The 21,684-nt window shown below is 45.4% G+C and overlaps 1 protein-coding gene across 3 annotated transcripts in view; it reads right to left on the reverse strand.

The window, feature by feature from the left end:
* Window positions 1–1,509: 1,509 nt before the first annotated feature.
* The window catches only part of LOC108928922 (receptor tyrosine-protein kinase erbB-4-like), a 128,747-nt gene continuing 108,572 nt past the window's right edge, over window positions 1,510–21,684 (reverse strand). Inside the window, exons 20-26 of one of the 3 annotated variants that reach the window (XR_003798136.1) lie at window positions 16,087–16,242; window positions 13,799–13,874; window positions 13,209–13,355; window positions 12,703–13,067; window positions 9,074–9,377; window positions 5,130–8,094; window positions 1,510–4,754 (exon numbers count right to left, since the gene is read on the reverse strand). Coding sequence is in view for 2 of the 3 variants with exons in the window: in XM_029257866.1 (XP_029113699.1) it covers window positions 7,433–8,094; window positions 9,074–9,377; window positions 12,703–13,067; window positions 13,209–13,355; window positions 13,799–13,874; window positions 16,087–16,242 (1,710 nt within the window). In the remaining variant the exon portion in view is untranslated. Of the gene's footprint in view, window positions 8,095–9,073; window positions 9,378–12,702; window positions 13,068–13,208; window positions 13,356–13,798; window positions 13,875–16,086; window positions 16,243–21,684 lie in introns of all 3 variants that reach the window. The other 2 variants (XM_029257866.1, XM_029257865.1) reach the window with 2 other exon arrangements.

The raw sequence follows: 21,684 nt of genomic DNA on the forward strand, positions 1-21,684 counted from the left end.
CACCCGAGCTAAATATACGTTCCATAATTTTTATTATGATGCTTTCATTACATGCTATGATACGTAGGGTAAATTAAAGCACTTGTCGTAAGACATATGGATGGACTCCAGTGACTGTTAGTACTGTGGACCTACCTGTCTGATTGAGGTCAGTGGGTCTATGGACGTCAATGACCACGGCGAGTCTCTCTTTACCGTCTTCACTTTGTCTGCAGTGTATTATTCCGGCACCTTTATGCCCCGCTTTATATCTATGTGCTATGATTTGAACGAGGACTTGATGTCAGAGGTACACTGTTGAGGGGCCCAGATGAGCCGACGAGCTTTTGTTGCTGCCCGGGCAATAAATTCTGTGCCCGAAAGAAGTCGACTGGGAAATATGACATATGCAATGATAGCATCCCATTGGATGGTAATCGTGTTGTTACATCTTAAATCATATTTTCACCATGCAATTTGGTCAAAGAAATTGCATTGGCAGCCAGCCAATAAATGACCGGTACCTGGGAATGTTGATGAGCCGAAAGCAGAACACAGAGGGTGTGTGTGTGTGTGTGTGTGTGTGTGTGTGTGTGTGTGTGTGTGTGTGTGTGTGTGTGTGCGTGCGTGCGTGCGGTGTGGGTGGTGTTGGGGGGTGTTCTCCTCCTCCGTCCCGACTGAGGAAATGTAATATAGTACCCTTAATGAAGGCTCTTTGGAGGATCCCACCGCGGCTTCGGGGAGTCCACGTGCTCGGGCACGAATCTCACGCAGCCGTGTATAAAAAAGGGATGCAGACGGGACTTACTTTGGAAGATATAAGAAAATCGACGATATGCGCAGAGGTAGAAAAAATGACACGGAAAAGAAAATCCCCCCCGTCCGTCTCCAACTTTTAACCTTCTCCATGTCTCCTGGAAACACTGGAGGTGCAACATTTCAAACGGAGCGTCCGTGGCTGCAGGACTGGACAGGGCAGGGAAGCTGAACCAAGCTGCAAGTCCCATGATGCCATCAAATATATGAACACTGAGAAGTGGCCCATTATGTAGCTCCCAGCAGGTGGTGCAATGATCAGAGTCACTGCCTTGTAATTGAAGGACCTGTGTTCGAATCCCCCTCCTACTGTTGTACCCCTAATCAAGGTTCTTACCCTCACTTAAAATATATTAAAAATTACCCAGCTGTACAAGTGGGTGAACCACTGCTGGTACTTTATGGTAAAAACCTCACATTATAAGTTGCCTTGGAGAAAAGCATCAGACACTTGTAAATATTAAAACGAGCAAGAGGAAAGTGGTTAAGAACCCGGGGCTCTGGAAGTGTAGATTATTGCAATGGCAGGATCTGATTTTGTCCTGTTGGGAGGGGTCCAGCCCCATGTCCTAAGCATTTTTATGTAGACCTCACAGAAAGACCTCTGCATGGAAAGAAAAGATCGTACTCAGATTTGTCAATTTCGCATTGATCTTTATTTATATTAAATTAAAAATATATTTTTGACAGTTTCATGTAACAAAAATGCAGGGCCGTATTTAAATGCTTAAGCCTTCCGTGTGGTAAAACAGCTGGAGTCAGTGGCGCCAAACCAAGAGGGTGTGTGTGTGTGGGGGGGGGTGGGGGGGGGATTTACTCAGATCTGCACTCGTTGGTGTCTGAATCGGGACAGTCGGGGGGGGTGTCTGCGTGAGCGGGAAGCTGACCCCGGAGACGTCAGTCGCTGCGCCAATCAGCCGAGTATTCAACCAGCAGAAATTAAGAAGGAGAAACTCGACCAGGATAAGAACGACGCTTGATGAGCAATTTGTTCTTTGTTTTATTTTATTTTTTTTTTCCACTTTGATCAAATGTGTTCTGTAGGAAGGGCGGGCGGGACATGGGTGCGCTCACTCAGAGCTGTGCTACGAACGTGTGAGGGACTGTGCTGAACGCCTCCCACTAGGGCGCCCCTCGATACGCGACACGCTGGATTCGAACCCCAGGCCCCCTCGCCGTGAGGAGCTGCGGGCGGCACCACGAGCACCAGCCGGGCCATAATCCCCGCCTACGAATCTGCCGCACGTGGCGTCAAGCCACAGGACGGCAGGATGGAGGTCAGTGTCCGCTCAACTCATCATCAGAGCATCAGTTTATTACAAAAGTGTAAATGAGCGGTGGGGGGTCGGGGGGGGGGGAGGCACATCCGACAGTGACGAGAGCTCCTACCACGTCAGCAAAACGCTGAGGTTCAAAACCACAAAGGTCACAAAGCATCGCTAAGTACAGAGGCTCACGGGAAAGTGCCACAGACGCGGGTTCGAACGCGTGACCTGGTCAAGTCGAAACCCGCCGTCCGAATCACACACATACACAGAAACATATGTCCGGTCACTAGTAGACAACCGTGTTCAAAGTAAACCTATACTGTACCGTGGTAAGAAATAAAATTACAAAAGAGAAGAAAAAACGAAAAGCAACATTCCCCAATATGTACAAATACGCCCGGCCAATTCTTCGTCCCTCTATAAAAATACTATTCACATTTTTCGGCGAACATGCAGTAGGTTCTGAGGAACAACCTTTCCACATGCCTGTGTAAATATTAATGGAACAAAAGAAATCAACCTTCCTCCAAATTTGTCAGTGTGACAAACGTCAGTAAAAATATGTTAAGCATAATATCTTAAACAATGACTATTACCATACTTCCAGCAATTAAGGTACACGAGACAAAATTTACACGACAATGTTAAATTCAACAGCGGATAAAGTAGTTTTAGTATTTATGCAATAAAGAAACAATGAAAATGTGCCACTGACTGACATAAAGAAGAGTTCTCCAAGATATGGAATATAAATACGTGACGAAAATGTCATCCTGTTACAACAGAGGCTTACCGTGTTTGCCGAAGCTAAAAAAAGGAAATTTACCACTGGATTTAATCACTTTGGTAAACTTTTTTTGGCCTTGTTCTAGAGAGTAATCCAATGGTAATAGTAGCGCACAGTCGTTAAGCACTGGTGATGGGGGTTACGCACAATTCTTATAATAGTTACAAACCCTCTGAAACACAAAGACAATATTTGTCTAGAGGGTACAATGACGGTACCCCTCCCGAAAAGAAAAAAAAAAAAAATCAGAACGTGGCCGCATGACCGTTTTTGACCTCTGTGTCACCTGTTCCTTTTCGCACGTTTACGAAAGCGATCGGAATCCCTACGAATCCCATCTGAGAAGCTGCTCCGAATAGCTAACGAAGTCATTAATATCCATCTCACTTTGTGCAACGCCATCGATAATCAATTAGAGCACTTAATTCTAATTTGTGTAAAGTTTTTGACATAAAAATGTACCTTGCAGATATTTTCTAATGCGTTAATGTTTATTTAAGTACACCCAGGGCACTTATTGAGATATCACAGAGAATAGCTCAGCACTTTCTTCTCAGAAGCTTAAACCAAATTGCGACACGGGGGTCCGTTTCCCAGAAGCGCTGCGGTATTACCAAGACTGCAGAAGAAAGTTAATGAACTTAGAGGCGTCATAATGTTACAGCGGTTCTGGGAAAGGCTCCCAGATCGCTAACAACCTGTTAAAGGGCTCCAACCATGTCATTACTCCCTTATACAGGGGCATCTAAGAAAACACTGTTTTTACCTTATTACGATTAATAATCTTCATCTTTCTGTGTTGTCATGCCAAGCTTGCAGAATGACCATAATCGCCCCCAAATAACTGTAGAATATGCAAAAGACACTTTTGAATACTTAAATGGTGCTTTTCCCCCAAATGGTCATTATTTCAATTATGGAAGGAAGCATCGCAATGCAGTAAGAATCAGTTCTTGCTACGAAGTGTCCTTAAGTACAGTAATATCATTATTATTGTATGCATTGCATTGCATTGCACTTATTTTTTTCCACTGTTATTCCCTGCGGAGGGATCAGCTATTCAGCTTCACTCGCTGTGACCCTGTTGTAAAACAAGAGCTGCTTTCTTCAGGCTGGTTAAAACCTACAAGAATACTGAAAGAAAATCATTTAAAAAGTTTATAACAACACTACTGGCGATTGTTATCCTACCATTGTTCCATATCAATAACTAAACTGTAAACAAGTTAAAAAAATAAAAAAAAAAACCTCCTTAACTATCCGCCAGTCAGTTTTTACACTCCTGCAATAAAACAATAACCGATATTTTAACACTAACAAAGTAATACTTTTATTCTTTTCACAATCATTCAAGTGATTAAAACACCGTATCCCTATTTATACACCTAAATATGTGTGAAATAATAAAAAATGACATTTAGAACCCGAAACATGTTAATTAAATATATGAATGTGTGGTTCTGCTAGAACTACAAAGACACACTGATACCTGGAGGAAGCGCTATGTTTGTTACTCTTTCACCTGTAACGTCGTCTATTTACATTTTCACGTTTTCGTTACCGTGTGCGGAGTGACGCCTCCTTCTGGCCCTCGAATGGTCCAGTTGTTCCTCAGTTAGCTGCTTGTTTTGCTTTAAATACAGTTCAGTTCACATGACCCAGTAACAGTGTATGCTACATAGACGTCAGAAACACGTTTCGAAAGGAGGCGGCAGTGTCCCTGGCCGTCGACAGCGGGGCGGCGGAGACGGTCACGGTAGGACACCCGCGACCGTTCTGCAGTCCTCCTGTGATGAAACGGTCATTGCTATTTATGAACCTCAGAGACCATTCCTGTCCGGGAAGCCTGTTTGCTGGCACCAGTGGGCATCAGCTGTGTCAGACGCATCGGACCCCACCGAGGTCTACGGACCAAGGACGGAAGTCAGGTTGGCGGAAGCCAAGACATTGTCCATCACCTTTCAGAGTCACAGGGAAAAATTCTGATCTAAAGGCAGAGAGAAAGCTGTCCCAGGACGCTGCTCTCGGATCACAGCCGCGCACTCGTGAGGACAGTGAGCCTGGTATTATGAGCAAACTCCTTAACACACATATGCAAAACTGTCTATGGTACTCTAAAGTAATGAATGCAAATGAATGCACGGACTAATAATAATAATAATATTAACAATAACAGCAATAATAATAATAATAATAATAATAGTAATAATAACATGAGATACAAAAAATTGCCTGGTACAGCCAAAACTTTTTAACTACTTTCGACCAGCCCGACTCACCGACAGGATCCTCATCCTTAGCAGTGGTGACAAGTGCGTTTCACTCATGTCGCTCTTACCAGGACAAACTGGCCCTGGTGTCGTAGAACTCAGCTCACCGGGTTCCAGTTCCCACCAATGATCCATCAACGAGCTGGGAGGGCTGTCCAGCGAGGCTCCAGTGTATACCATGGATCCGAGTCACCAAACCTCAGCACATCACTTCTTCTCAACGCTACAGCCACACCGTTATTCATACATTACAAGGGAGTCGATGCATATTCCTTATTCATAAATTTGTACACGCCATTTGGCACATCTAAAACGGCATGCGGCCCCCAAAGTCTTGCACAAAGGTATACACTCTCATGAGGATGTAAATCCTTTCTTCCTCGGTGGTGCAGGTTCCCAGCACGGGGCATGTCTCCACATGTGCTCAAATTTACAAGAGTTACCAACAACAGCTTCTAGACAGCAAGGTTCAATGATGATGCAAGGCAGATGAGCAGGCAGAGAGCCAACCTGTCATTCTGATGAGGACGGCAGTGAAGTAGTTGGGATGAAAGAGAGCTTCGAGTGCCGGCTAATCAAATGAGCAGCTTGATGTGAAAGCTTTTAGCCAAGTGCACTCCCCTTAGCAGCAGAGTGTAACTTCTGGCAGTGTTCTCCTTCGGTCCTGCACTCGGGCTGCCCGTTGACGCGGTATGATGAACGCCTACGATATCGATTATTGCAACGTACTAGTTCCTCATTAAAACAAGCCTCTCTGGCTTGTCGGCACAGTTTTGAGTTCTGAATGGAACTGAACAATGTCCGTGAGTAAGAAAACAGACTGGCGTGCATGGAACGGGATGTCAAAACTCAACATCTTCGGTCATACTATGCACCTCCTCATGGTGACCCTGCAACTCTTTTCAGCACATGGCTTCAACTCAGCTGCTTCTCTTCCTCACTGCTTGTCCCCCAGGCTTTGTTTTGGCAGCAGGGCACCTAAGCATCGGTGCCCCGAACTACTCTCTACCTTCATTTCCGGCTTGAAATTAGCGCCATCGAGTTTTTGTCTCATTTTGAAAGACATGGTTCGTGTAGATGGTCAGTGGTGGGGTAATTTAATTCTTGGCCTGTTCTTGTCTTACCCTTTGTTTCTGCACTCCGATTTTCATATATAATATGAAATTCTTCACCTTTTCTCATTGAAAGCCATCTTTGAATGTCTCCTTGACAGAAGCTGCAGAAAACCACTCCAGAAAACAGAGATGTAGCAACTCTTTCACAACCCCATTGAATGGTTGCTCCATACTGCTCAAGGTTCAAAGACCCACTGATCTTTTAGTCATTTCTGAGCCCAGTCAGAATTTAACAGTCACCTTATCGGAAAGACTTGACATTAGCTTTGTTTCCACGCCGTTGCATGGAGACACCCTGTTTAAGTGTCCTCTGTGCAAAGTCCTGAAGCCCGGAATCCTTCCAGAAAAGGAGCCTCACAGCAGTGTATTTCAAAATCCAGAATCGGGCCGACCGTAAAGTGCTCTACACCTCAAAACCCTCACAACGTGAACTGGAGGGTGTGCGTGGTTGGCTCCTGACGTGACACAAAAACTCCAGTGTTCATCTACAGATCATGTAAGGTGCTCGCAGCACGCAGATTGCACGTGGATGAGGTTGAGAATACACACAGGTAGGGACAATGAGGTTGCGCGTAAGAAATAGTAATCCATGGGCCGGATGCAGAAAAACCACAACGAATGGATGGGTAAAATCCCTCTCTGTGCTTCACTTTAATCAGCCAGCAAAGACAGCCGGCATAGCTGTGAAAGAGCTTATGACGATAAGAACGTGAAAACTCTGGGTACTTCCCATCACAGTCAACATTTTAAGTACATATTACAGTTGGTCTGTGAGCTTGGTCATAGCTCTCTTGCACGCACGCGGATGAAGCATCCACCTTGTAGCCAAACAGTGAGTGTCTGCCTCTTGTGCCACATGGCAACCTGCCTCCATATTGCTTTGACAGCGCTCTGCTAGTCCACATTAGGTTCCAGGGACAAGGGAGACTGAGTCCAATGCGACGTTAGACAACAACTTCAGAAACATCTGTTTCCGGAGATCTTGTCATGGTGAGGTTGGAGCAAGGTTGTGAAGAGTCCAGGTTAGAGTCAGGTGGTGGTGAACGGCAGTCAGTGGTCCACCTCTGGTTCCAGAGAAGTTAAGAACTGAAAGCTGTGAAATTGCTGGTACAGGAACCAGGCTGAGATGAAGGAGAGTGCTGCAGAAAGGCCCTCCTCCCATCCCCTGGTCCGCTGACCTTTTCTGCCACTGGCCATCTACACCACCGTATTCCGCTGCCGGTAGGGCGGGGGTGGCAACACCATTCCGGGTTTGAGAGAAAACTCGGCTAGGTACTCCGGGTTCTCGGCCACAGCCGGCCGGATGCGGCCGTTCTGTTTGTAGAAGAACTTGGTGTTGCATTCCGGAAGGTACTCGGGGTTGTGCAGGCTAGCCTTAGACGGCAGGCTGTGGTGCCAGTACTCTGGATTGTCAAAGGTCTTCTTGGGCTTCTTGTCAGCCAGGATGGTGCCAGTTTGTGGAGGAATGCCTGGGTGGAGGCTGTGCCCAGTGGGGGCGGCATGGAACGGATAGCCACCCTGAGTGGGGTTGCCATTTTGCCCTGGGTGGCTGGGTTGAGTGGGGTGCAGGGTGTGGCCAGGCTGGCCCGACTGAGAAGCCTGGCCTCCCTGGTTGGGATGAGCAGAGCCGGCACCGACGGCAGAGGCCGCCGCAGGGTGCGGAAGCGAAACTCCATTCTTGCTCTTCTCCCCGGCATTGTGGAAGGCATTGAAGTATAGGTGGTCACCGATGTACTCCTCATCCACCTTGGGGTGTCCACTGGGGGCCCCATGGTAGCCAGGGTTATCCAGAGCATGCACGCCACCATTCTTGCGCCGAGTGATGAAGGGGTTCTCCTCGACGGGGTTTAGATAATCTGCTAGAGAGAGGAATGTGGACTGAGTCCCTCAGCACTCTGAGAATCTACCGAAGACCTACATCTCTTTGTGCCCATGTATCATTAACTAAAAACGCCACATTCCATTCCCACATTCGGAAATACAGTCGTAACCTGAGAAATGTTCATTCTGCTTTATGAGAATGTTCATTTAATAGCCCTGCTTTGGCTTACAATGCATTTCTTTGCATTTACAAGGAGCAAACTTGGATTTTACGCATCTCCTGACAGCTATCTGGCACGAGATCAACAGCACCATGTGATCCTCTTCATTGTTATAGTTCAACTCGTGTTCCCTTTAACTCCATTAGCCCTTGATTGCTAGATTTACCTGTTACAATCTCGATAATCATGACCGCGTCTCGACTGTCTAGACGATGTCAACTTGTTCGGCGAGCGAACATTTTGATTTTGTTTTCCTTGTTTTCATTGATTTCTTTCGTCTTTACCTTTCATTTTTGATTCTTTTATTTTAAAGGTGAATGAATACATAAATATTGATTAATTTGTATACACATTTTATTCATGAAGGTTTGTTAACTGTATAGCATGTAATAGCTATGAAAGTTCAGGTTGACACACATACGGTATTAGAGTAATTTTTGAAAAGAAACAACCTGGTTACGTTGCATTATGATAACTAATGCTTACTACTGAAGTAACTGTGTTAATGGTATTCGGTGACATTTGAGCATAAATGGGTACCAGTTCTTGAGCTCTGCAACACATAATACGTTTTTACCCTTAGAACTAATGGTAAATTGTTTACTCTGTCTTACAAAGGGTTTTTTCAGCAACACACTATCGCCGTCAGGGAGTAAGGGGGACTGTTTCGCTTTAGTTGTTGGGTGTGAATCAGTAGGCTGAGAAGACCAGACTGAAAAGTGAACATCGCTAAAAGTATCAGAATGACCAGGTGATATCAGTGCTGTAGCAACGAGGGATTATCTGCTCTACTTACCCGAAGAGGTCTTGTCTTGCTCGGGGCTCACGTAGCCGTCTTCGTCTTCCCCAGCCCGGGGTCCACGTTCCGCCAGGAACACGGTGGGGTCCGCGCTGTATCGCTGCACACCGCTGCTCTCCCCCATGTGGGGCGACGCTTGCTTGCGCAGGGTGCCGTTGCACCGTGGGTCCTCTAGGGGCGTCCCCTGGGGTCCCGTCTGCCTCTCGGTCGAAGGGAACCCAGCAACCCCTGCTGCTGTCCCCGTGTGGACAGGCCCGGTCTCCCCGACACCAAAACTTCCATCTCGGTAAACAAACTGGTTCTGAAAGGGGGCGGAGGGACAAAAAGCACCACGTTGACTGGAATACAAACTCACTACAAAAAGTCAGTAGAGTAGTGGGCAAAGCTGCTGCCTTGAAGTTTTAAGGTCCACGTGTGAATACAGCTGTAGTACCTTGAACTGATGCAGTAAAAATTACCCCGCCGTATAAATGGATAAATCACGTTATGTAGCTCAGGGTAAGAACCTCACACTGTCTCATTTAGACAAAAGTTTTAGATAAGTGTTGGATGAATAATACCCTCAAAGACTGTGGCCTTTTGTATTTATTTCATTAATTCATGAAAATAAATCATAAATTAATTGATTGATCTAACTAATGATATCTCATTTCATCGACAGCAGTTTTACTGGCCCAGCAGAATCTTCAAAAAAGATCTATAAATATACATGGGTGAGTCAAAACGTATCTGCAATATGTTAACTTTTTCAATAAAAATCAGCGCAGGTACTTTTTGACCTGCCCTCGTATATTTTTCCCACAAATTAAAACTGCATTAGCTGACACATTTCTCCAAAGAAACTTAGCATGAAACTACCTAGAATTATTTTCCCATTCATACAGCAAGGCAATTTTTCCTGGCACAGTTCAGAGTAAGGACTTTATTCAAGGGTACTAGAGCTGGGATTGAAACCTATGACCTTCGAGTCCAAAGGTGGCGACTTTAACCACTAAAGTACCAGAAGTCTCGGCGTGCGTCTAACGAAGCAAAACTGTTCCCTTAAGGGCGTTTTATAGTAGTTCACTTCTCCCAAATTATTATTTATGATGCAAAATTGAAAAGTGAGACTTTCTTTGGCTGTGAAACTCGCAAGGATTGATGCTGCTTATTCATATGCAGGAGCGTTGTTGTCCTCGGAGCCCGTTTGGAAGAGCGGCGCTCGTGCCCGATTGACTGATGCGCCTGTTTAGGGGCTGCAGCTCACCGCTTGTAACACTCCACGGGAACACGAGGAGGGTTTTGTAAAGCAGCGCCTCCGAGCACTCAGCTCCTCCTCGTCTCCTTCCGCTCCTCAGCACGATGGTTTTACTGTCATTAGTATTGCATGCATGCATACACCCACTTACACACACACACACACACACACACACCCACCTACACACACACGCACACACACACACACACACGCACGCCTGGCTGCCTCAGGTAGGGGCTCTTCTCACATAGAGATGAAATTTCAGTCTTTCTCATCTGAACTGACCAGCTTCCACCTTTGCAGTCAAAAGCAGATACAGCGATACACAGATACATGACCAACCACACACACACACACACACACACACACACACAGCATCCATAGACTACATATTAAAAGTATCCACCCCCTCTGACTTTACGTGTTTAATTACAGCTGGTCCTCGACTTACGACATACGATACACGACTAACAAACACTCGGCCTTACAACCACCATCCCGTCAAGCTCATTATACGATTTTGAGTCCCGATGTTTGGTCTTAACACCTAATGACGACACTCCATTAGCTGTACAATGACATCAACTTATTTTTGAGTCTCATTTAGTGTTCGAGTGATTGGCAGTGATTGTGTTTTTAAAACTTCTTGTTTGCGATTCCCTTCCAATTACTTTTTATTTGAAATGGCTCACAAGCAAAACAGTGAATATTTTGGCAGCACTGAAAAGCAAAAGAGGAACATAACAGATTTAGAAATGATAGTGAAAATAATAGTGCAGCATAAAAATATAATTATATGTATATATCGTATTATTATCAATCTATTTTAGTATTATTTTAACATGAGCCATGTACTGAATTCTTGAAAAAATGTAGCAGTCTATTAAACAAAGTAGAATTTGTGAACATTGTTTACATATTCATATGGTTCATATAATACAAGGGGATTTTTGACGGGTCGTCAGAACGGAACCCCAATGTAAGCTGAGAACTCAAACGCTACAGTTAGACGTAAGCTGTAATTCAAGACCGGTTTGTAGAAATGTTTTCACTTTGACATTAAGGAGTATTTTTCTGATGATCAGACCCAAAAAAACCTCATTAAACCCACTGGGATTCACAGGGCTCAGTGCCAGTGCTATTTATTCACCTTCTGCCATTAAAGAGGGAGGAACAACCCAGCTCCTGACCTCTGACCTTTTTGGGCCAAAACCCGTAATTGTGCCGTGGTGGCAGAACTTGCTGAACTTATGTAAGTTTCCTGAAATATTAATGTCTTCCACCGGAATGGAGGCAACTGTTTGGATATTATCTGTCTTGTCAATAGCACGCTGATGAGGCTCGATTCCAGGTTAGCGCAACAATAACACTGTGACCTCTGACCTCCCAGGCCCGAGGAAGGCAGATGTCACGGTCAAGCTCCGAGCAAACATGCAGACATGTCTGGCAGCCTCGGCTCCGACAGCACGTGACCATTGTGTTATTTCAACGCGGGACCTGTGGGACGGGGTGGCTGTGAATCCAGGATTTACCACGTTACACTGAGCTGCAGAAAGAACCTGGAGGGGCCTGGATACCCAGTAAAACCTGCTGCGTCACTTCTAGGACTGGCACACACAACTCAAGCAGGACTTTTGAACACCGTCAGCACTTTTGAGGGCATCGTAAGCTGTAACTGTAGCTCCTGAGCAAGTCAACCCTGAAAGGACTTGGAAAACTGGAACGGGATGTGAAACACTGGTTAAATTATTGTAACATACAAGTCAAAAGGTATCACATAATGCGGTAACATTTTAACCTTTTCATAAATATATCGTGGATTCTTTTTCACTTAACCTTGTAATAATATTATATTGGTATTTCATAATACCATAATATTACTTTATATAATGTTACGATTATATTATTTTATTTATAGGGGGGTCTGATGGCGCAGCGGGTTTGGCTGGGTCCTGCTTTCTGGTGGGTCTGGAGTTTGAGTCCTGCTTGGGGTGCCTTGTGATGGACTGGTGTCCCGTCCTGGGTGTGTCCCCTCCCCCTCCATCCTTACGCCCTGTGTTGCCGGGTTAGGCTCCAGCTCGCCGTGACCCCACTCAGGACAAGCGGCTTCAGCCACTGTGTGTGTATGTATTTTATTTATTTACTTGACTAATTATTTATTTACCAAACTATCTCCGTAACATCGCTGTAGGTATGTACGTGCACACAGTATGTCATACATGTATATGTATGCTGCGGTAGCTGAGCAGAATGTCCCTCTGGGATTCATAAAGTTTCATTCATTCATTCATTCATTCATATAAACAAGTGACAGCACTATTCTGCTGTACGGATTGTGGGGGAGGTGCTATGATTGCCCTCCGCACCCAGGTTCCAATCAGGCACGTACCCGGTTGGAATCGACACGCGTGCGGGGCGTGTAGGCTGGTGGTGGGATGTTGAAGGCCTGTGGGACCAGGTACTCCTCAGCATCCATCAGGTCCTCAAGCTCCTCCTCGTCCAGCAAACTCTGGAAAAACTTGCTGTCGTTGGGGCTCGGCAGCTTCAGGCAATCGTCGCCCTGCGTGGGACATGTACGAGAGGGTCCCCTTTGAGGGGCGGAGACAGGAAATGCACGGGGAGCCACCCCTGGCAGGACTCGAGTGCCGAGTCTCACCTGGATGACCAGGTAGCGCTGCGGGTCGCGAGCCATTCTGCAGAACTCGGCCGCGAGCTCCTTGAACTTGGGCCGGCTGTCGGCGTCGATCATCCAGCCTGTGGGAGGCGCAGCGGAGAGATACGACATCGTGGTGAGAGTGTACCTCCCATGTGTGCAGACATGTGAAAGCATGTGGTTGTGATCGTGTGGAGGTGTATTAGGTACACGTCATGACCGGCGGTCTATCTGTTTCTCACATTTGACCATGACCATGTAGACGTCGATGGTACAGATGGGCGGCTGGGGCAAGCGCTCCCCCTTCTCCAAGAGGTCCGGGATCTCCCTGGTTGGGATCCCGTCATAGGGTTTGCCTCCGAACGTCATCAGCTCCCAGATGGTCACCCCTGGGGATGAAGACAACAGAGAGCCGGAGTTCAGATGACTCACTCTCTGTGGGCTCTCGGTCATCTTGGCTCGACAGAATTGCCCACGTGTGTCACTGCAGTCACAATCTGTGAGTATCGTGCCATATTACTGTGGACCTTGTGATACACTGTGGTACTCTGTGGTAGTCTCTGGTACGCCATGGTATTCTGTGGTACTCTAATAGTTTGCAGTGCACCATTGCATTCTGTGGTAGTCTGGGGTAAATCATGGTACTAAGTGGTACATTGGGGTAAACTGTGGTAGTCTGTGATACGCTAAGGTACATTTGTGGTACACTGAAGTATACACTGGGTCTGTGGGAGAACTCCGTACATGTTGGATTGATTCTCTGCAGTACTCTGCATGGTGCTTGGTGTGGTGCCAGTGTGGTACCCAGCGTGGTACTGTACGCCTGGCTCACCGTAACTCCACACGTCGCTCTGGTGCGTGAACTTCCTGTAATGGATGCACTCCAGAGCCATCCACTTGATGGGCATCTGCAGGATGGAACAGAGACGTCTGTCTGATACCAGGCTGTGCCCACCTGCAGCATCAGCAGCGAGAACACGCCTCTCTCCCACAGTTTCTTGCTTTTACCCCCGGGATGGAAGAGCAGATCAGAAGTAAAGTTCCTGCTGCTTTGACACACCTACGGGCCTTTTTTAAACTTATGGGCGGAGATTTTAGATGGGAATGCACTTGCAGCAGGTCAAGAAGGTCAAGATCTGTGCAAGACAATGGACACTGTGCAACCGCCTTCGTTCAACTCACTTCCGAAGTGCTTACAACTCATGTTTGGTGTTCCTCAAAGTTGGTGATCAATAACAAGATGAGGAACATCACACGCATTTACGGGATCAATCAGTGAGAAATCAGCATGGAACAAAAGTTTGTGGAGACACGTTATTATTATTGGTCATAAAATTGTTGAAATTTTAATAAAGCTTGAGGTTAATAAAAAAAATAAGAAAAAGTCTTACCAAGTATTTTTATTAAATCTGTAGCCAAGATCTGTACCGATCCTAATCCCCAAATAAACTGAGGGGTGTCTGCATTATGAAAGCTTTATTGATTGTGATTTAGAGATTAACAGTGACTTTGGAGATACAAACAAAACGAGTCACAAGCCCCTCAGTAGCTAGCGAATGCTAATGGAGACACGAACCGTGCCATCCACATCGGTATGCAACGAAACAATTTGCACCCAGCCGGTGTAACAGCTTTGTAAACAAATTATGTTTTTCATATTTACACTCAGGCTTGTGAGACTACAAAGAATAGAAATCAATAGCGCTTTGGATGGCGGGAGAGCTAAGCGTTCAGTGTTTATGCATCCGAGCGCGGTTTGTGTTGCGCTGCCTCGAGTCGGGGCCCCCCATGTGCTGAAACAGCTCATCGGACCTCTGGTCGTTAGGCATTCATGTCTGCTGCCTCTCTAAACAAGTAGAACGCGTCGTGATCCGTTTGATGCATGGTCACAAAGCTGGTAGCTCGCAGATGTGTTCCAGCCCGACGGCTCCCTCTATCAGCCCAGCGTTCTTCGGAGAGCGAATGCAGAACAAGACGACAACAAGGGCGGGGATTTGAGAAACTCAGCCAATCACAGCCTTGCTTTGCTGCCTGCGTTGCCGTGGCGACCCGAGACTCATCCTGACCCTGACCACTGATACCGACAGTTTTCCCTGGAGATCTTTCATGAGTCAGGAAGAGCAGCTAAAGTCAGGCCCAGACTCTCAGAATCTGTAAATATGCTCCGTCTCCATGTCTCAGCTACATCGGGCCCATTTCTCCAGCTCAAGGTCCGAGGTCAGTCCTCGAGAGCCGCTGCTGACTCACACACAGACAAACAGGAGGAAGACACATTTCATTCCGAGTGAGGCTTTTCCTGTTGAACACTGGGAAACGGGCACTCGGAGGTGGCAGACGTGGAATGGTTGATGAGGTGAGTCGAGATAAGAGCGGCGACCGTATGCAAAACTACGGTGGAGATCATTTGGAAAGCAAACACACACAAACAGTCTTTATCAAAGCGGACTGAACCAAATGAGGTGATTTACCTCTCTGAGAAGCTATATTGACTCCAGGGTGGAGATTATTGAACAGTGTATGTGACTTTAAAGACTAAGAAGCTCAACAACACTACATCGGCACAGCCAAAGAGGGAAGAAACTAATTAGATCATCGAAAATGTGAAGGAGCCTAAGGAGGAGCAAAAGAGTATGATAAGGAGACGATCCTAGTGCTTACGGTTCACATACATAACAAAGAAAAAGGGATCATGAAGTCATTTCCAAGCCTCGCTGAGGCCTTGTTGGTCCCTTGTTGAGTCTTTGTTGACCTCTCATTTAGTCCTTGTTAACCCTCTATTGAGTCTTTGCTAACTTCTCACTGAGTCCTTGATTATTTTTTGTGAGTCTTTGTAGACCTCTCATTGAGTCCTTCTTGGCGCCTTGTTGAGTCTTTCTTGACCTGTAATGCAGTCCTTGTTAACATTTAATGAGTCTTTGTTGACCCCCTCTGAGTTCTTGGTAGCCCCTAGTTGAGTCTTTCTTTACTTCTTATTCAATCCTCAGAGACCTCTCCTTGAGTCCTTGTTGATTCTTCGCTGAGTATTTGTGGACCTCTTCTTGATGCCTCATTCAGCCTGGCTGGTACTTCACACTTGCCCACTCACCACCATCTCAGGAAATGCAACCCCATGGCACTGACCTTGCCTCCATCAGCATTGTACTCCTTCTCATCGGCATCCAGAAGCCGTGCCAGGCCAAAGTCGGTGATCTTGACATGGTTTGGGGACTTGACCAGCACGTTGCGTGCAGCCAGGTCCCTGTGCACCAGCCTGCGCTCCTCCAGGTACATCATGCCCTGTCAATCAAAACAGCAGTGCTGTCAATCAACCCAGCAGCACCACCAACAGCAATCAGTCACCTTACAACGTAATGTCCCGCATTAAACTAACAGTAACTCGGTAGCTGGACAGGGTACTGGCACATGGATTGATATGAAAGATTCTGAACTCTGTCACTAAATTGCTTTCCAAGGGCCTTTGATGTCACCTCCTTGAGAAATATACTTCATACATATGGGTACATGTACAATTTTCCATATGTCTGTATTATGTATAGAACATACAGGCAATTTTACAGTTCCCCATTTTACCAACATATTTACATATATTATATAAAAACTTGACATATGGCACAGTAAAGGATATTATAAATAAATAATCTGTCGTAAGAACAAGCTTCCTGGTGCTCTTCATATCAAGTACACTAGTTTAGTATGAACCAGAGTTAGAAATACGCATACGCACTACAACTCAAAATCAAAAGCAATTCATGAATAAAATAAATTGATAAACAAAACATGAAATAAGACACTTATGAGTAAAATATTGATTGGCATTTCATATACTTTTAAATATTGCTACAGCAAATATAATCATCCAGTAATAATGTTTTATATATGTTATATATTATACATAACATACTATGGATAAAATATAGTTTCAATCAAATTATATCTGTACATATGTATTTATGGTTAAATACATTTATATGTATATATGGGACTTATTTTTAAATGTTTTTTTAGGGTTGCAGCTAAAAGTTTGAGGACACCTGCTGAAAAATGCCTTGTTTGTAAAGGGGAAGGCAAAGGGCATCTATTTGGAGAATTTTCGAAAAAAAAAATTACAGTAAAAGAGTATACTGGTTTTTTCCAAGACTGCATTTGGGAAATACATTAAAATTTATCATTAAAAGTTATAATCACTGTTTTTCTTTTATGGAGGCACAAGTAAAAACATAGACAACAACATAATAATAATAATAATAATAATAATAATAATAATGCAGTTCAGTCTATGTCTTTGGCACGCCAGTCTATTTGCATCTTTCCTTGGGTCTGAGTTCCTGAAAGTCAAACAAATCAACATCATACGAGCTCGGCTGAAAGCGACGCTCGAATCTCAAGGACTGAAGCCGTTCTTTTCTGCGGATCCACAAACCTTCAAACGCGACTGAGGCCCACAGAGAGGCGGCGAGTCCCCGAACGCGGGCCTGGCGGAGGCGAGACGCACGCGGCGCTCGTAAGCGCGTCGGCACGAGGCCCGTGTTAAACTTTAATTAGAAACACTCGCAACAGATTCCAGTTTTATCGACTAGGCAAACGCAAAGTCACAAAAACATAATTATGAATATTGAAGCGGCTTAATAGCACTTTGTAAACGAAGGCGGTGGGAGATGTTTGCTTATAACGTGGAATGAGATTTTTATCGAGCTAATGAAAAGGAGGAACAAATGGCTTTTTTGGTCATTTAAAATTTTAAGTTATTTGGCTGCAGCCTTTTCAACGTTAAGCTCGAAAAAAAGACGTGTCTCTCTGTGCGCTCTGTGATTTTCCTAGAAGGAGCAAACACAACATCCAATTGATTTAAGCGGCGTGAAGGCATCTCGCATGGAAACACAACCTCTGCCGAATGACACGCTCTCTGCCACTTCCTCCTGAGGGGCGTCCGAGAGGCGCTGGAGCGCCGGCGACCCGGGGAAGGACGCCTTCTGCATGTCAACGCGGCCGTCGACCAAACGCAAAGGAAGTGGATCGCCTTTTTTTTGGAAGGAAAAGGGTGGGAAACAAAGGGGGGAAACGAAGGCGAAGCTTTAACCGCCTGGAGCTTCAACCAGCCTCTTATATTTAGTGGCGTGGCTTGACCGGGTCGCGATCATCCGACCGCAGAAAGTGCTCGACGAATGGCTTGGATGCCGGACACAACCGACGGTGCACCCCCATGGACCGCAGGACGTGTCAAAGGGCCGAGAAGTGGGAGCGGAACCCCTGGCTGTGTGTGAACCGGACCCAACAGAACCCAGGCTCGCAGTCAGTAGGTGACCCGCTGGGTTCGGACGTTTGGCTCTCACTTTAATAGGGCCGCGCCAGCGAACATCCCGCTGTTTAAGCTGGCTCGAGCGCACATGGGTCGCCCTGGGTAAAATCGATGAATGAAACCTTTAAAAGGCTCACGGGGAGCGGTGGGAGGGGGAGGGGTGAAATGTGAGACCAATTTATGCCGTAACAAATTGGGACTGGGCGCTAGGGGGTCCGCAGGAACTGAAATTACAGGCGTGACGCCGCGGTCACACAGCATCTAGCGTGCTCCTGTCGCCGAGCCGCGGTTGTGGGGGACTTGGGCAACAAGGGCACTGCGTTGTTTGGGGGGAGGTGCAAAAAGTACGCATGGGTGCAAGGGGAACTTCTGCGAGAAAGAGCCAGCAGGTCAAGATGTCCACAGCTGAGGTCAGGAACTGTGTCCATGCGCTCACTGATCCGCAACTACACTCAGCATTATTTTGTCTAAACACATGCAGGCATCCAAGATGCATTATTATTTTTACTCCTTTAGGTGTCTCTTTTCTCCAGAGCAGCTTACACTGATTTACCCTTTTATACAACTTGGTAACTTTCACTTGAGCAGTTCAGGGTAATACCTTAATCAAGGGAGTGACAGCCACAGGTGGAATTCAAACCTGCAACCTCCAAATCCAAAGACAGCAACTAACCAATGTGCTATCCCCTGTATTATTATTATTAGTATTATTATTAGTATTATTATTATTCAAACATTCAAGATACACAGGAAAAGATGTTATATACGCACAGATTCTAACATCTTTTCCTGTGTATCTTGAATGTTGTTATTATTATTATTATTATTATTATTATTATTATTTATTTATTTTAATTTCTTTCTTTTTTTTTGTTTTGTTGCTGAAGAGCATTCTGAATTTATTGTCTTTATTGTTGTGGCAGAGAGAAGTTGGCTACTTTACATAAATATATTATCATTATTACATTGCTGAATTATCCCACCCCCACAAAGAAAATCACATGAAACACATAAAATTATTATTAACGATTATTTCTCTTATGCCTTCACAAAAGGGACCAAAAATGTTTGTATACGGGTTGTATACCAGGCCGTCTACAGTATACCCAGTTTTAGAGCTGGGTAAATTTTACTTTATCAAAATAAAATTACTCAGCTGTATAAATGGGTAAATCATTGTAATTTACTTTGGAAAAAAAAGCGTAAGATAAATGTATACTAGACTTTCTAGAGTGGTTTACCTGGTTATAGCAGCGGGTGAATTTTACTGTATCAATTTAAGCATAGTGGTTAGAGCTGCTGCCTTTGGACCCAAATTTTGCAGGTTCACATCTTTCCTCCACCCGTAGTGCCCTTGAGTAAGGTACTTACCCTAAATTGCTCCAGTAAAATTACTCTGCTGTATAAATGGGTAACTCACTGCGAATCAAGTTTCTTTCGAAAAAAGAATCAGCTAAATGAATAAATGTAAAGGGCAGCTATTCAGACCTGTGCTGATGGTTTTCACCTGCTCTTCCCCAAAATACGGGACAACACCTGTCCCAAACCCTGCACGCTGAGTCGGAATGTCTTTTTCCAGGTGCTGCCGAAGCTCTGGTTGAAGAGACAGGCTGTACAATTTATAACTCAGTTATATTTATTGAGGGTGTCACTTTTCAGACGGAAACACTGAAGTCGCTCCAGCAGATGATGCCGTACGTGCAAACACCATGGTAATTCCTACTGAATCCATCCTTCGGCAGCTTTAGCTAATCTGCGCTAAGTCTCCGGATTAACAGGAGCTCCAGTAAAACACACTGTCTCTTTACAAAAAAAAAAAAAAAACAGCCAACATCACACATTCTTCATAATTGCTGTATACAGGAGCAAGTGACCTTGAGCACCAGAGTGGAAGACCTACTGTATAGACATACAGCCTATAGCTGTGACGGCTGCTCATTTCCCAGCATGCCTCTGCCTCTGTCCCTTTGCCATTAGGGTCCGACACAAGGGCCTTGCCAGTAAAAAAAAACACCTGTTATTCCATTTATTTATTTATTATTTTCTTGGAGGGTGTGGTGGCACAGCAGGTTTGGCTGAGTCCCACTTTCTGGTGGGTCTGGGGTTCAAGGCCTGCTTGGGGTGCCTTGCAATGAACTGGTGTCCCATCCTGGGTGTGTCCCCTCCCCCTCTAGCCCCACACCCTGTGTTACCAGGTTAGGCACCAGTTCACCACAACCCCACTTGGGACAAGCAGTTTCAGCCTGTGCGAATGTATGCGTATATTATTTTCTTTGGTCATTATGGGACAGCAGGTGGCAGAGTGGTTAGTGCTGCCTCCCACACTTGAAAGACAGGTTCAAATCCCACTCTTACTGTAGTACCACTTACATTTATTAGACACTTTTCTCCAAAGCAACACACAATGTTAAGGTTACAATTATTTACCCATTTATTCAGCTGGGTAATTTCACCAGAGCAATTTTAGGGTAAGCACCTTGCTTAAAGGTACCACAACCCAAGGTGAGGATCAAACCTGCAATCTTCAGATCCAAAGGCAGTAGCTCTAACCACTACACTACCAGCTGTCACAAATACAGTAATGCAGTATTTGTCCTGAATTGATACAGTAAAAATTACCCTATTGTACAAATGGGTAACTCACTGGAAGTATGTTAACACTGTAAGTCATGAAAGTGTGAGATAAATCAAATTAAAAGTAATTCCTAAGAAGTCACAAGGGCTGCTATCCCCCTCCCAGCCTGCAGGGGTCAGTCTAACTGTATCACAGTACATATTTATAGCTCTTATTTACAGAGCTCAGCTTGATTAATGGCTGTAGGCTAATCATCTGTTAAAATGCAATTACCTGCAGTTGGTGGACCAAAAAATGGAGGGAGGAGGGGAAAAAAAAAAAAAAAAAGACCTTGGGATACACACCCCGTTGTGGTAAACTTTTTGGAAGTGCTCGTAACTTTAGGCAGAGCTAGGGGGGTGTGTGTGACGTGGCGCCGGGCAGCGGAGCGTTTGACAGGATTGCCGGAGCGCTACTTCCTGTAGCCGCGTTAAAAATGGCGCTCGGTAATTTTCTCAATTTTCGAGACAATTAAGCAGGGAGAAAATTGATCACTTGTCTCTGCGTGAATGTTAATTATGAAAAACAATGATAAAACAAATGGAAGCGCAACACGGGACTTGAACCGACCGGCAAAGCCGCCCTGAATTCACAGAGCGTTTCGAGGCAGACGCCAAAGACAAACGCACACGTTCGCGCACCCTTCACGCTTGCCGAGGAGTGCGGGTTCGAGTAAATCATTGTGATATGTTTCAGAAGCAGACGCCAGCTCCTTTGCTGATCAATACACCCTAAAGAAGGTTGAAAGGAGCGGCGCGACGTCCCGGAATGCATCCTTTCGGTCGATGGGAGAATCATCGGCCGCTTT

This window comes from Scleropages formosus, chromosome 14, assembly GCF_900964775.1.
Source record: "Scleropages formosus chromosome 14, fSclFor1.1, whole genome shotgun sequence".
Taxonomy (NCBI): domain Eukaryota; kingdom Metazoa; phylum Chordata; class Actinopteri; order Osteoglossiformes; family Osteoglossidae; genus Scleropages; species Scleropages formosus.